This window comes from Heterodontus francisci, chromosome 14, assembly GCF_036365525.1.
Source record: "Heterodontus francisci isolate sHetFra1 chromosome 14, sHetFra1.hap1, whole genome shotgun sequence".
NCBI lineage: Eukaryota > Metazoa > Chordata > Chondrichthyes > Heterodontiformes > Heterodontidae > Heterodontus > Heterodontus francisci.
The window spans coordinates 70549920-70563938 of record NC_090384.1 but is presented as its reverse complement, the minus strand read 5'-3'; the positions used below and the strand labels follow the sequence as shown (position 1 = coordinate 70563938).

At 45.5% G+C, this 14019-nt stretch overlaps 1 protein-coding gene across 5 annotated transcripts in view; it reads right to left on the bottom strand.

The window, feature by feature from the left end:
• The window catches only part of caprin1b (cell cycle associated protein 1b), a 185878-nt gene that overhangs the window by 59275 nt on the left and 112584 nt on the right, over positions 1-14019 (bottom strand). For all 5 annotated transcript variants that reach the window (XM_068046422.1, XM_068046423.1, XM_068046425.1 and 2 more), the window contains exon 11: positions 5995-6056. In XM_068046422.1, the coding sequence (XP_067902523.1) occupies positions 5995-6056 (62 nt within the window). The remainder of the gene's footprint in view (positions 1-5994; positions 6057-14019) is intronic.

Genomic DNA, 14019 nt, shown 5'->3' with positions numbered 1-14019 from the left:
GTCACTGAAAGTGGCAACGTAGGTGGATAAGGTAGTCAAGAAGGCATACGGCATGCTTGCCTTCATCGGTCGGGGCATAGAGTATAAAAATTGGCAAGTCATGCTGCAGCTGGACAGAACTTTAGTTAGGCCACACTTAGAATATTGCATGCAATTCTGGTCACCACACTACCAGAAGGACGTGGAGGCTTTGGAGAGGGTACAGAAGAGGTTTACCAGGATGTTGCCTGGTCTGGAGGGCATTAGCTATGAGGAGAGGTTGGATAAACTCAGATTGTTTTCACTGGAACGACGGAGGTGGAGGAGCGACATGATAGAGGTTTACAAAGTTATGAGCGGCGTGGACAGAGTGGATAGTCAGAAGCTTTTTCCCAGGGTGGAAGAGTCAGTTACTAGGGGACATAGGTTTAAGGTGAGAGGGGCAAAGTTTAGAGGGGATGTGCGAGGCAAGTTCTTTACACAGAGGGTGTTGAGTGCCTGGAACTTGCTGCCAGGGAGGTGGTGGAAGCAGGTACCATAGAGACGTTTAAGAGGCATCTTGATAAATACATGAATAGGAAGGGAATAAAGGGATAGTGTCCCCGGAAGTGCAGGTTTTAGTTTAGGCAGGCATCAAGATCGGCGCAGGCTTGGAGGGCCGAATGGCCTGTTCCTGTGCTGTACTGTTCTTTGTTCTATACTATCCTCCACATAGTTCACAATGCTTCCAAGTTTTGTATCATCTGCAAAGTTTGAAATTGCACCCTGTACACCAAGGTCTGGGTCATTAATATATATATCAGAAAAAGCAAGGGTCCCAACACTGATCCCTGGGGGACTCCACTAAAAACCTCCCTCCAGCCCGAAAAACATCCATTAACTACTCTTTGTTCCCAGTTACTCAGCCAGTTTCATACCCATGTTGCTACTGTCCCTTTCATTCCATGAGCTACAATTTTGCTCACAAGTCTGTTGTGTGGCACTGTATCAAATGCCTTTTGCAAGTCCATGTACACCACATCAACAGCACTGCCCTCATCAACCCTCTCTGTGACCTCCTCAAAAAACTCCAGCAAGTTAAACATGATTTTCCCTTACGAAATCAATGCTGGCTTTCCTTAATTAACTCGCATGTGTCCATGTGACTATTGATTTTGTCCTGAATTATTTTTTCTATTAAGTTTTCTTACCACCGAAGTTAAGCTGACTGGCCTGTAGTTGCTGGGCTCATCTTTACAACTTTTTTTGAACAAGGGTGTAACATTTGCAATTCTCCAGTCCTCTGGCACCACCCCAAGTCTAAGAGAGACTGAAAAATTATGGCCAGTGCCTCTGCAATTTCCATCCTCACTTCCCTCAGTATCCTTGGATGCATCTCATCTGGTCCTGGTGCTTTAGCCACTTTAAGTACAGACAGCCGAATTCTTCCTCTATCAATTTTAAACCCCTCTGGTGTCTGACTTACTTCCTCTTTCAACATTACCAAGGAAGAAGCCTGGGCAACCCAGGCAAAGATAGATGCAAAGTATTCATTTAATACCTCAGCTATGCCCTCTGCCTCCATATATAAATCCCCTTTATGGTCCATAATCGGCCCCACTCCTCCTTTTACCATTTATATGTTTATAGAAAACTTTGGGATTTAATTTAATGCTAGCTGCCCGTCTCTTCATGCTCTCTCTTTGCTTCTCTTATTTGCTTTTTCACTTCCCCTCTGGACCTTCTATATTCAGCCAGGTTCTCAACAGTATTTTCTACCTGGGCGTCTGTCATAAGCACACTTTTTCTTCTTTATCTTAATCTCCATCTCTTTTGTCATCCAGGGAGCTCTGGATTTGTTTGTCCTACTTTTCCCCTTCGAGGGAACATACCTTGACTGTGCCCAAACTATCTCTTCTTTGAAGGTCGCCCATCTACCAGTTTTCCTGCCAGCTTTTGTCTCCAATTTATCCACCCCAGCTCCATTCTTACCCCATTGAAGTTAGCTTTACCTCAGTTAATTATTCTTACCCTGGATTTCTCTTTGTTTGGTCTTTTCCATAGTCAGCCTAAACCTTACGATACAATGATCACTATCCCCTAAATGTTCTCCTCCTGATACTTAATCCACATGGCCCATCTCATTCCCAAGAACCAGCTCTCGCAGTGCCTCCTTTCTCAGACTAGCAACATACTACTGCAGAAAATTTTCCTGAACACACTCTAGGGACTCTTGCTCTTCACTGCCCTTTATACTATTACCCCAGTCTATGTTTGGATAATTAAAGTCCCCCATTATAACTCCCCTATAATTTTTGCAACTCACGGTAATTTCTTTGCAAATTTGTTTCTCCACGTCCTTCCCACTGGCTGGTGGCCTATAGACAAAACCGAGCAATGTAACTGCACCCTTTTTGTTCCTTTACTCTAGCCAAATTGATTCTGTCCTCAACCTCTCTGGAATATCCTTTCTCCAGCACTGCAATGCTCTCCTTAATCAATACCCCACCCCATTTTTTCTCTTTCCTGAACACCTTGTATCTGGGAATATTTAACACCTTTGAGCCAGGTCTCAGTTATAGCGACATCATCATATTTCCATATGGCAGTCTGCGCCAGTACCTCACCAGTCTTGTCAACCACACTCCGTGCATTCACATACATACATATTAACCTTGATTCAGACTTTATTACTTTCTCCCTTACTCTGGCCTCACCTAATAACTTACTATCCCCTACTCTTGTGCTATCTATCTCCCCCAGTATTCTGCGCACCTTGGTACTCCTCTATGATACTTGCTTCTGGTTCTCATACCCCAGACAAGTTTCCAGTTTTGCTTCCCTCCAGTCGGAGCTCCGTCTCAGGTTCCCACCCCCTTGACAATTTAGTTTAAACCCTCCCCAGCAGCACTAGCAAATCTCCCTGCGAGGATATTGGTTCTAGTCCTAAGATGCAACCCGTCCATCTTGTACAGGTCCCACCTGCCCCGGAACCAGTCCCAATGTCTCAGAAATCTGATGTCCTCCCTCCTACACCAGTTCTCCAGCCACATGTTCAATCACTCAATTCTCCTATTCCTATGCTCACTTGCATGTGGGACTGGGAGTAATCCTGAGATTACTGCTTTTGAGGTTCTGCTTTTTAATCTCCTTCCTACCTCCCTAAAATCTGCTTTCAGGAGTTCATCCCCCTGGTTACCTATGTCACTGGTACCAATGTGGACCACAACCTCTAGCTGTTCACCCTTCCCCAGAAGAATGTCCTGCAGCCTCTCCGGGACATCCTTGACCCTGGCACCAGGGAGGCAACACACCATCCTGGAGTCACGTTTACTGCTGCAGAAATGCCTGTCTGTTCCCCTAACGAATCCCCCATCACGACTCCTGTTCCATTCCTCTTCCTCCCCTCCTGTGCAGCTAAGCCAACTGTGGTGCCACAAACTTGGCTCTGACTGCAGTCCTGTGAGGAACCATCACCCTCACCAGTATCCAAAATGGAAAACCAATTAATGAGTGAGATCATATCAGGGGACATCTGCACTATCTGCCTTTTCTTCTTAAACTGGCTGGCGGTCACCCATTCCCTATCTGCCTACATGTTCCTAATCTGCAGTGCGACCTCCTCCCCAAAACATGCTATCCACCTTGTGGATGCACAAGTGACTCCAGCGTCACTCACGTTCCAAAACCCGGAACTTAAGCTTCTGCAGCCAGTGACACTTCCTGCAGATGGGTTTGTCTAGGACACATGGTGCGTCCACAACTTCCCACATGCCAGGCTGTACAGTCCACTCGGCACAGCTGCCCTGCCATACTTTAACTTTACAGACTATTTATTATAAGTAGAATAGCTTACCAGGTACTCACCAAACAGCTCCTTCTGCTGCACCGAAGCAGGAATTAAATACTGGAGGGTTAAACAAGTAGAAAAAAAAAGTAGAAAAATGGAGCACCTTCTCCCCCCCCACTTCATCGTACTCACCACTCACCAAACTCAAATCTCCACACTCAGCTTGCAATCTGCACTCTCGGTGCTCAAAACAATAATTGCTTTAAGGCTTCCTTTTGTATCAAGTACACAAGTGGAAATGTAACCCTCGAATGCTACCACAAGTATAAAGTATCGCTGCAATATAACTGAATGCAAGTTCTCGCTAATGAATTCAAAGCCGTTAACAGATTTACTATTCATTATACAACCTACAATGAAATATAAATTATTTCATCCATCCTAAGTGGCATTCAGTTCATCAGAGAAAAATATTCAAGTATTTGGTAAGTGAAGTTTGCCTTCTCATCCTCATGATTGTCCAAGTTTTCACAATGTCATCTGGATTCTACTTTTATTAAAAGTACACAAATCTGAATGTAGTGACCTGGATTTCATAACCAGCAGCAAAGCAATGGCATACGCTGCTGCCCTTGAAGAAAGTTGCCCACAGAGATCTAGCAATCTGTGGCATGGATTTCCTCTTCCAGACATTAGTTTGAATCTGCTGCCAAGTCAGACATTCAGCAACAGTGATGTCATCAATCAAGAAAAGCTGCCAAGCACACTGAAGAATTCTCTCAGACAACGAACAAGTAAAATGCACTAATTATCATTAAATTCTGGAGAGAAATAAATGATTGGGGCATTAACATGGGAATTACAACAGAATCTGAAATCTCAAACAAACTTTGAAAAAGATTTAAAATTTTATCATAATGGAGAAATTTGACATTCCATAAATATACAATTAGTTTTTTTAAGGGCAGAGAGGTTTTACAGCATAATTATGAACTATGTCATTAAAAACCCTGCTACACCTCATTCAACCAGGTGTAGATTTTTCAAGGGTTTTTACAGCAAGGCTAATAGCATAAAAGGGCAATTTCTCATCAGTTCAATGATTCTAATTATGACTCGAATTGACTGTATTCTTTGAGGGCCATGATAGTGCACCCTTTCTTAAAGTGTAGAATCATTGACAGCAATTTCTGGATTTCCACATTAAATGCGCATGTGCAAACTCTACAGGTTGCTGTCAGTTTGAGGGGAGTAATGACGGCAAAAGCTGACAGTTTCGCCATCATTGCAAAATCCAGACCAATATTAAAGCCCCAGCAACCAGCAGAATAAAGAACCAGAGACTAATGCCTGTTCAACCAGATGCCAAACTATATAATCACAGCCATTAAGATCCCAATCTCATTGATGTAGCATTGTTTCTGATTGGACAATCACACAATTGCATTCAACTGAACATAATTTTGTACAGAACAATTACAGCAGATACCCGTAAATAAAAAGCAAAAAAGTTAATTCGAAAAGCAATTGCCCACAAACGTTTCTATCAATATCTGCCTGCCCCACCACTCTTAACATTCTGGGCTTCAGATACATCCGCCAATTTGTAACCGTGCTCGCACCAAGTCAGCCAACTCCTTGCATGCAGTCTCCACATAACACACAGGGGCCTGGCTCCAATATAAGCAACTACCATTTCTGTGGCTCCAATCTATGCATGAAAGAAATGTGCTTCTTCATACAATTGAAGACCTTAACATGCAAATGTCCACTACTTAACAACTGATTATTTAATTTCCAGCTTCATATTAGTAGCAATACAGCCCAATACATGGGCAGAGGAGCAACTGCAATGAGATGAGATGAGAACGAAGGCAAATAATGCACCTTCTTGAAGGAGTTAGAAAAGAGAATATAAGTATGTGTGCAAGATGGAGGGATAGACAGAAACAAGTAATTATCTAAACTCAAGATGACAGCACAGGGAACTTAAGAGTAGAAGCTACAGAAAGGAAAATTATGCAGCAGTCTTTCCCAGGAGCCAAGATGACAGAAAGAAACAAAAGTTCCTATAGGTGAATTGTTCAAATTAAGACAGTAGTTCCACATACTTTTTGCTTTCTCTTCCCAATTAAACACAAGAGCACTGCTTCTTCGCATGGTCACTTAAAGGAAGTAGGCCAATACATTTTCAAAAGCAGTACACTGCTATTTTAAGAGCCAGCATATAGGAAAGCTTACATTACCTGTGTAGCTTCAGACTGAACGGGAACTGCATTAGGCTGACCGTGCCTGGATTCACTGTGCACTAAAAAAAAGAAATAGGAGAATTACAGCAAAAATAAGCTGATCTGAAACAGATTTGCATGAGAGCCGTCGTCTTAATTTAACCTGCTAAAGTAAAAGGCAAATCCAATGTTACGGAGAATGACTGAACTTAGTGACTTGACTACTTTGGTTTCCCAACATGCTCTGACGTAACTGGTGCGAAAACGAGAACACAGCAACAACTTGTACTTATATAGCACCTTAACGTAATAAAAGATTCTAACTTCACAGCAGCCTTACAAAGCAAAATTTGACACTAAGCCACACAAGGCGATATTGGGGAAGATGGACAAAAGCTTAGTCAGAAGTTGGTTTGCAAGGAGCATCTTAAAAAGGAGGAAAGGTGAGGTCGAGACACTAAGAGGTTGAGGTAGAGAATTCCGGAGGTCAAGGCCGAGGCAGCAAAAGGTATGCCACCAATGTAGAGCAATTAAAAAAAAAAATCAGGGTTGCTCAAGAGGCCAGAATTAGAAGCACAAGTATGAGTGTTGTGGGGTTGGAGCAGATTACAGAGATAGGGAGAGGCAAGGCCATCGAGGAACTTGAAAACAAGGATGATAATTTTAAAATTGAGGTGTTGCATAACAGGGAGCCATTGTAGATCAACAAGCATAGGGATGATGGGTGAACAAGATTTGGTGCGAGTAAGGACATGGGCGGCAGAGTTTTAGCTGGTCTCAAGGTAACAGAGGGTCGTATCCTGGGGGCTATCATTGACTAGAAACTGAACTGGACCAGCCAAATGAAGGGTCACTGACCTGAAACGTTAACTCTGCTTCTCTCTCCAGAGATGCTGCCAGATCCGCTGAGTATTTCCATTATTTCTTGTTTTTATTTCAGCCATATTAATACTGTGGCTACAAGAACAGGTCAGAGGCTGGAAATTCTGCAGCGAGTAATTCAACTCCGGACTCCCCAAAGCCTGTCCACCATCCACAAGGCACAAGTCAGGAGTGTGATGGAATACTCTCCACTTGCCTGGATGAGTGCAGCTCCAACAACACTCAAGAAGCTCAACACCATCCAGGACAAAGCAACCCATTTGATCGACACCCCATCCATCACATTCACTCCTTCCACCACTGGAACACAGAAGCAGCAGTGTGTACTAAGATGCAATGCAGCAACTCGCCAAGCCTCCTTCAACAGCACCTTTCAAACCCGTGACCTCTACCGCCTAGAAGGATAAGGGCAGCAGACGGATAGGAACACCACTGCCTGCAAGTACCCCAAGTCACACACAATGCTGACTGGAAATATATCACCATTCCTTCACTGCTGCTGGGTCAAAATCCTGGAACTCACTCACAAACAGAATTGTGGGTAAACCTACACCAGAGGGACTGCAGCTCACACCACCTTCTCAAGTGCAATTAGGGAAGGGCAATAAATGCTGACCTTGCCAGCGACTCCCACACAGAATCATAGAAAGTGAAGAGGCCCTTCGGCCCATTGAGTCTGCACCGATGCATTAAAGACACCTGACCTGTCTACCTAATCCCATTTGCCAGCACTTGGCCCATAGCCTTGAAAGTTGACGTGCCAAGTGCTCATCCAGGTACTTTTTAAAGGATGTGAGGCAACCCGCCTCCACCACCCTCCCAGGCAGTGTATTCCAGGCTGTCACCACCCTCTGGGTAAAAAAGTTCTTCCTCAAATCCCCCTTAAACCTCCCGCCCCTCACCTTTAACTTGTGTCCCCTAGTAACTGACCCTTCAACTAAGGGGAACAGCTGCTCCCTATCCACGCCCCTCATAATATTGTACAACCTCGATCAGGTCACCACTCAGTCTTCTCTGCTCCAGCGAAAACAACCCAAGCCTATCCAACCTCTCCTCATAGCTTAAATGTTCCATCCCAGGCACCATCCTGGTGAATCGCCTCTGCACCCCCTCCAGTGCAATCACATCCTTCCTATAACACCCCAAGAACAAATGAAAAAAACTATTCAACAGTTTTACAAAAAAGAACTTACAAGTCAGGTTCTCTTTAAATAAAAGAGTAGTTTCTGGTTACTGTCCAAATACATGCCCCCTGCAGTCACCACCTACCTACCCCGAGCAGACTCGGAGGGCGGAGTTCCAGAGCGGTGAGTATATAAAGAACAAAGATAATTACAGCACAGGAACAGGCCCTTCGGCCCTCCAAGCCTGCGCCGATCCAGATCCTCTCTCTAAACATGTCGCCTATTTTCTAAGGTTCTGTATCTCTTTTCTTCCTGCCCATTCATGTATCTGTCTAGATACATCTTAAAAGACTCCATCGTGCCCGCATCTACCACCTCCGCTGGCAATGCGTTCCAGGTGCCCACCACCCTCTGCGTAAAGAACTTTCCACGCATATCCCCCCTAAACTTTTCCCCTTTCACTTTGAACTCGTGTCCTCTAGTAATTGAAACCCCCACTCTGGGAAAAAGCCTCTTGCTATCCACCCTGTCTATACCTCTCATGATTTTGTACACCTCAATCAGGTCCCCCCTCAACCTCCGTCTTTCTAATGAAAATAATCCTAATCTGCTCAACCTCTCTTCATAGCTAGCGCCCTCCATACCAGGCAACATCCTGGTGAACCTCCTCTGCACCCTCTCCAAAGCATCCACATCCTTTTGATAATGTGGCGACCAGAACTGTACGCAGTATTCCAAATGTGGCCGAACCAAAGTCCTATACAACTGTAACATGACCTGCCAACTCTTGTACTCAATGCCCCGTCCGATGAAGGAAAGCATGCCGTATGCCTTCTTGACCACTCTATTTACCTGCGTTGCCACCTTCAGGGAACAGTGGACCTGAACACCCAAATCTCTCTGGACATCAATTTTCCCCAGGACTTTTCCATTTACTGTATAGTTCACTCTTGAATTGGATCTTCCAAAATGCATCACCTCGCATTTGCCCTGATTGAACTCCATCTGCCATTTCTCTGCCCAACTCTCCAATCTATCTATATTCTGCTGTATTCTCTGACAGTCCCCTTCACTATCTGCTACTCCACCAATCTTAGTGTCGTCTGCAAATTTGCTAATCAGTCCACCTATACTTTCCTCCAAATCATTAATGTATATCACAAACAACAGTGGTCCCAGCACGGATCCCTGTGGAACACCACTGGTCACACGTCTCCATTTTGAGAAACTCCCTTCTACTGCTACTCTCTGTCTCCTGTTGCCCAGCCAGTTCTTTATCCATCTAGCTAGTACACCTTGGACCCCAAGCGCCTTCACTTTCTCCATCAGCCTGCCATGGGGAACCTTATCAAACGCCTTACTGAAGTCCATGTATATGACATCGACAGCCCTTCCCTCATCAATCAACTTTGTCACTTCCTCAAAGAATTCTATTAAGTTGGTAAGACATGACCTTCCCTGCACAAAACCATGCTGCCTATCACTGATGAGCCCATTTTCTTCCAAATGGGAATAGATCCTATCCCTCAGTATCTTCTCCAGCAGCTTCCCTACCACTGACGTCAGGCTCACCGGTCTATAATTACCTGGATTATCCCTGCTACCCTTCTTAAACAAGGGGACAACATTAGCAATTCTCCAGTCCACCGGGACCTCACCCGTGTTTAAGGATGCTGCAAAGATATCTGTTAAGGCCCCAGCTATTTCCCCTCTCGCTTCCCTCAGTAACCTGGGATAGATCCCATCCGGACCTGGGGACTTGTCCACCTTAATGCCCTTTAGAATACCCAACACTTCCTCCCTCCTTATGCCGACTTGACCTAGAGTAATCAAACATCTGTTCCTAACCTCAACATCCGTCATGTCCCTCTCCTCGGTGAATACCGATGCAAAGTACTCGTTTAGAATCTCACCCATTTTCTCTGAGTCCAAGCATAACATTCCTCCTTTGTCCTTTAGTGGGCCAATCCTTTCTCTAGTTACCCTCTTTCTCCTTATATATGAATAAAAGGCTTTGGGATTTTCCTTAACCCTGTTTGCTAAAGATATTTCATGACCCCTTTTAGCCCTCTTAATTCCTCGTTTCAGATTGGTCCTACATTCCCGATATTCTTTCAAAGCTTCGTCTTTCATCAGCCGCCTAGACCTTATGTATGCTTCCTTTTTCCTCTTAGCTAGTCTCACAATTTCACCTGTCATCCATGGTTCCCTAATCTTGCCATTTCTATCCCTCATTTTCACAGGAACATGTCTCTCCTGCACGCTAATCAACCTCTCTTTAAAAGCCTCCCACATATCACGTGGATTTACCTTCAAACAGCTGCTCCCAATCTACATTTCCCAGCTCCTGCCGAATTTTGGTGTAGTTGGCCTTCCCCCAATTTAGCACTCTCCCTTTTGGACCACTCTCGTCTTTGTCCATGAGTATTTTAAAGCTTACGGAATTGTGATCACTATTCCCAAAGTAGTCCCCTACTGAAACTTCAACAACCTGGCCGGGCTCATTCCCCAACACCAGGTCCAGTATGGCCCCTTCCCGAGTTGGACTATTTACATACTGCTCTAGAAAACCCTCCTGGATGCTCCTTACAAATTCTGCTCCATCTGGACCTCTAACACTAAGCGAATCCCAGTCAATGTTGGGAAAATTAAAATCTCCTATCACCACCACCCTGTTGCTCCTACATCTTTCCATAATCTGTTTACATATTTGTACCTCTATCTCACGCTCGCTGTTGGGAGGAGGCCTGTAGTACAGCCCCAACATTGTTACCGCACCCTTCCTATTTCTGAGTTCTGTCCATATTGCCTCACTGCTCGAGTCCTCCATAGTGCCCTCCTTCAGCACAGCTGGGATATCCTCTTTGACCAGTAATGCAACTCCTCCACCCCTTTTACCTCCCTCTCTATCCCGCCTGAAGCATCGATATCCTGGGATATTTAGTTGCCAATCATGCCCTTCCCTCAACCAAGTCTCAGTAATAGCAATAACATCATACTCCCAGGTACTAATCCAAGCCCTAAGTTCATCTGCCTTACCTACTACACTTCTTGCATTAAAACAAATGCACCTCAGACCACCAGTCCCTTTATATTCATCATCTGCTCCCTGCCTGCTCTTCCCCTTAGTCACACTGACTTCATTATCTAGTTCCTTACAGGCTTTTGTTACTACCTCCTTACTGTCAACTGACCTCAATTGGTTCCCATCCCCCTGCCACATTAGTTTAAACCCTCCCCAACAGCGTTAGCAAAAGCACCTCCAAGGACATTGGTTCCAGTCCGGCCCAGGTGTAGACCGTCCAATTTGTAATAGTCCCACCTCCCCCAGAACCGGTCCCAATGTCCCAAAAATCTGAACCCCTCCTTCCTGCACCATCTCTCAAGCCACGCATTCATCCTGACTATTCTTTCATTTTTACTCTGACTATCACGTGGCACTGGTAGTAATCCTGAGATTACTACCTTTGAGGTCCTACTTTTTAACTTAGCTCCTAACTCCCTAAACTCTGCATGTAGGACCTCATCCCGTTTTTTACCTATATCATTAGTGCCTATGTGCACAATGACAACTGGCTGTTCACCCTCCCCCTTTAGAATGTTCTGCAGCCGATCTGAGACGTCCCTGACCCGTGCACCTGGGAGGCAACATACCATTCGGGAGCCTCGTTTTCGACCACAGAACCGCCTATCTACTCCCCTTACAATCGAATCCCCTACGACTATAGCCCTTCCACTCTTTTTCCCGCCCTTCGGAACAGCAGAGCCAGCCACGGTGCCATGGACCTGGCTACTGCTGCCTTCCCCTGGTGAGCCATCTCCCTCAACAGTATCCAAAACGGTATACTTGTTTTGGAGGGAGATGACCGCAGGGGACTCCTGCGCTGCCTTCCTGCTCTTTCTCTGCCTTTTGGTCACCCATTCCCTTTCTCCCTCAGCAATCCTAATCTGCGGTGTGACCAATTCACTAAACGTGCTATCCACGACCTCCTCAGCATCGCGCATGCTCCAAAGTGAGTCCATCCGCAGCTCGAGAGCCGTCATGCGGTCTAACAAGAGCTGCAGCTGGACACACTTCCTGCACGTGAAGGAGTCAGGGTCATCAGCCATGTCCCTGAGCTCCCACATTGAGCAAGAGGAGCATGATACGGGTCTGAGATCTCCTGCCATTTTTAATCTTAAGTTTAAACTTAGTTAAATGAAAAAGGAACGAAAAGTTTTTACCAACCACAATAAAACCAGAGAAATCGAAAAAGCCTTACCTTATAAACACCCCACCGAGTCCTTTTTTTTGGTTAGAGGAGGAGGGCGGGTGGGAGACACTACAAGTGTGGTGTCTCGGGTTCAGAAACCGCCCAAATATATAGTGTTTTACTTACCCTGCAGCCCCCTGGCCTCCGCCGAAAAACAAAAGGAAATTAAATTTACTTTCAAACGGACTTTCCCAGCTGCTCACTCGCTCACACGCTGCTCCCGAAAAAGCTGCTGCACTAAAAAAATTACCTCGGGGATTCTCGGACAGACTCGGAGGGTGGAGTTCCGGAGCGGTGAGTTTACAGAGTAAGTTACCTCGGGTGGGAAAAAAACTGGAAAAGTGACGTCACATGAAAGCTGTTACCTGATTGGCTGGTAGGGAATCTGTACCGAATTTGAAAATAAAACTGATAAAAATTGATTAAAACACTAATTAACTAATTAATAAGTAGAGTAACTAAACCAGAGGGAGGAGATTACTGCATTTAGACAGCATTTAATATTTATTGTAGAAATCTAGCACTGGGGACCACATAGTGAAGAGCATCATAATTTAGTAAGGCTTTAATAAGTATTTATTTATTTTATATCAATTAACTAATTAGTGATAGACATGTCAGTTAGAGGGGTGAAGTGCTTCACCTGTGAGATGTGGGAAGTCCGTGACGCTTCCAGCGTTCTGGGTGACTACATCTGCAGGAAGTGTACCCAGTTGCAGCTCCTCACAGACCGCATGCATCGGTTGGAGCGACAACTGGATGCACTTAGGAGCATGCAGGTGGCGGAAAGCGTCATAGACAGGAGTTTTAGAGAAGTGGTTACACCCAAGGTGCAGGCAGATAGATGGGTGCCTGCTAGAAGGGGCAGGCAGTCAGTGCAGGAATCCCCTGTGGTTATCCCCCTCTCTAACAAGTACACTGTTTCGGATACTGTTGAGGGGGATGGCCTATCAGGGGAAAACAGCAGCAGCCAGAGCAGTGGCACCACAGCTGGCACTGTTGTTCAGCAGGGAGGGACAAAGCGCAGAAGAGCAATAGTTATAGGGGACTCTATAGTCAGGGGCACAGATAGGCGCTTCTGTGGACGTGAAAGAGACTCCAGGAAGGTATGTTGCCTCCCTGGTGCCAGGGTCAAGGATGTCTCTGAATGGACAGAGGGCATTCTGAAGGGGGAGGGTGAATAGCCAGAGGTTGTGCTACACATCGGTACCAACGACATAGGCAGGAAGAGTGTTGAGGTCCTGCAGGGGGAGTTTAGGGAGTTAGGTAGTAAGTTAAAAAACAGGACCTCTAGGGTTGTAATCTCTGGATTACTCCCTGTGCCACGTGCCAGTGAGGCTAGAAATAGGAAGATAGTGCAGCTAAACACGTGGCTGAGCAGCTGGTGTAGAAGGGAGGGTTTCAGATATCTGGACCATTGGGCTCTCTTCGGGGACAGATGGGACCTATACAAGGAGGACGGGTTGCATCTAAACTGGAAGGGCACTAACATCCTGGTTGCAAGGTTTGCTAGCGTCACTCGGGAGGGTTTAAACTAGTGTGGCAGGGGGGTGGGAACCAGAGCAGTAGGACAGCTAGTGAAGTAAATGAGGAGGACATAGTAAATAAGGCCAGTAGGACTAAGAGGAAGAGCAGGCAGGGAGATGCTGCTGAGCACAGCGGGACTGGTGGCCTGAAGTGCATTTGTTTCAATGCGAGAAGTGTAACAGGTAAGGCAGATGAACTTAGAGCTTGGATTAGTACTTGGAAATATGATGTTGTTGCTATTACAGAGACTTGGTTGA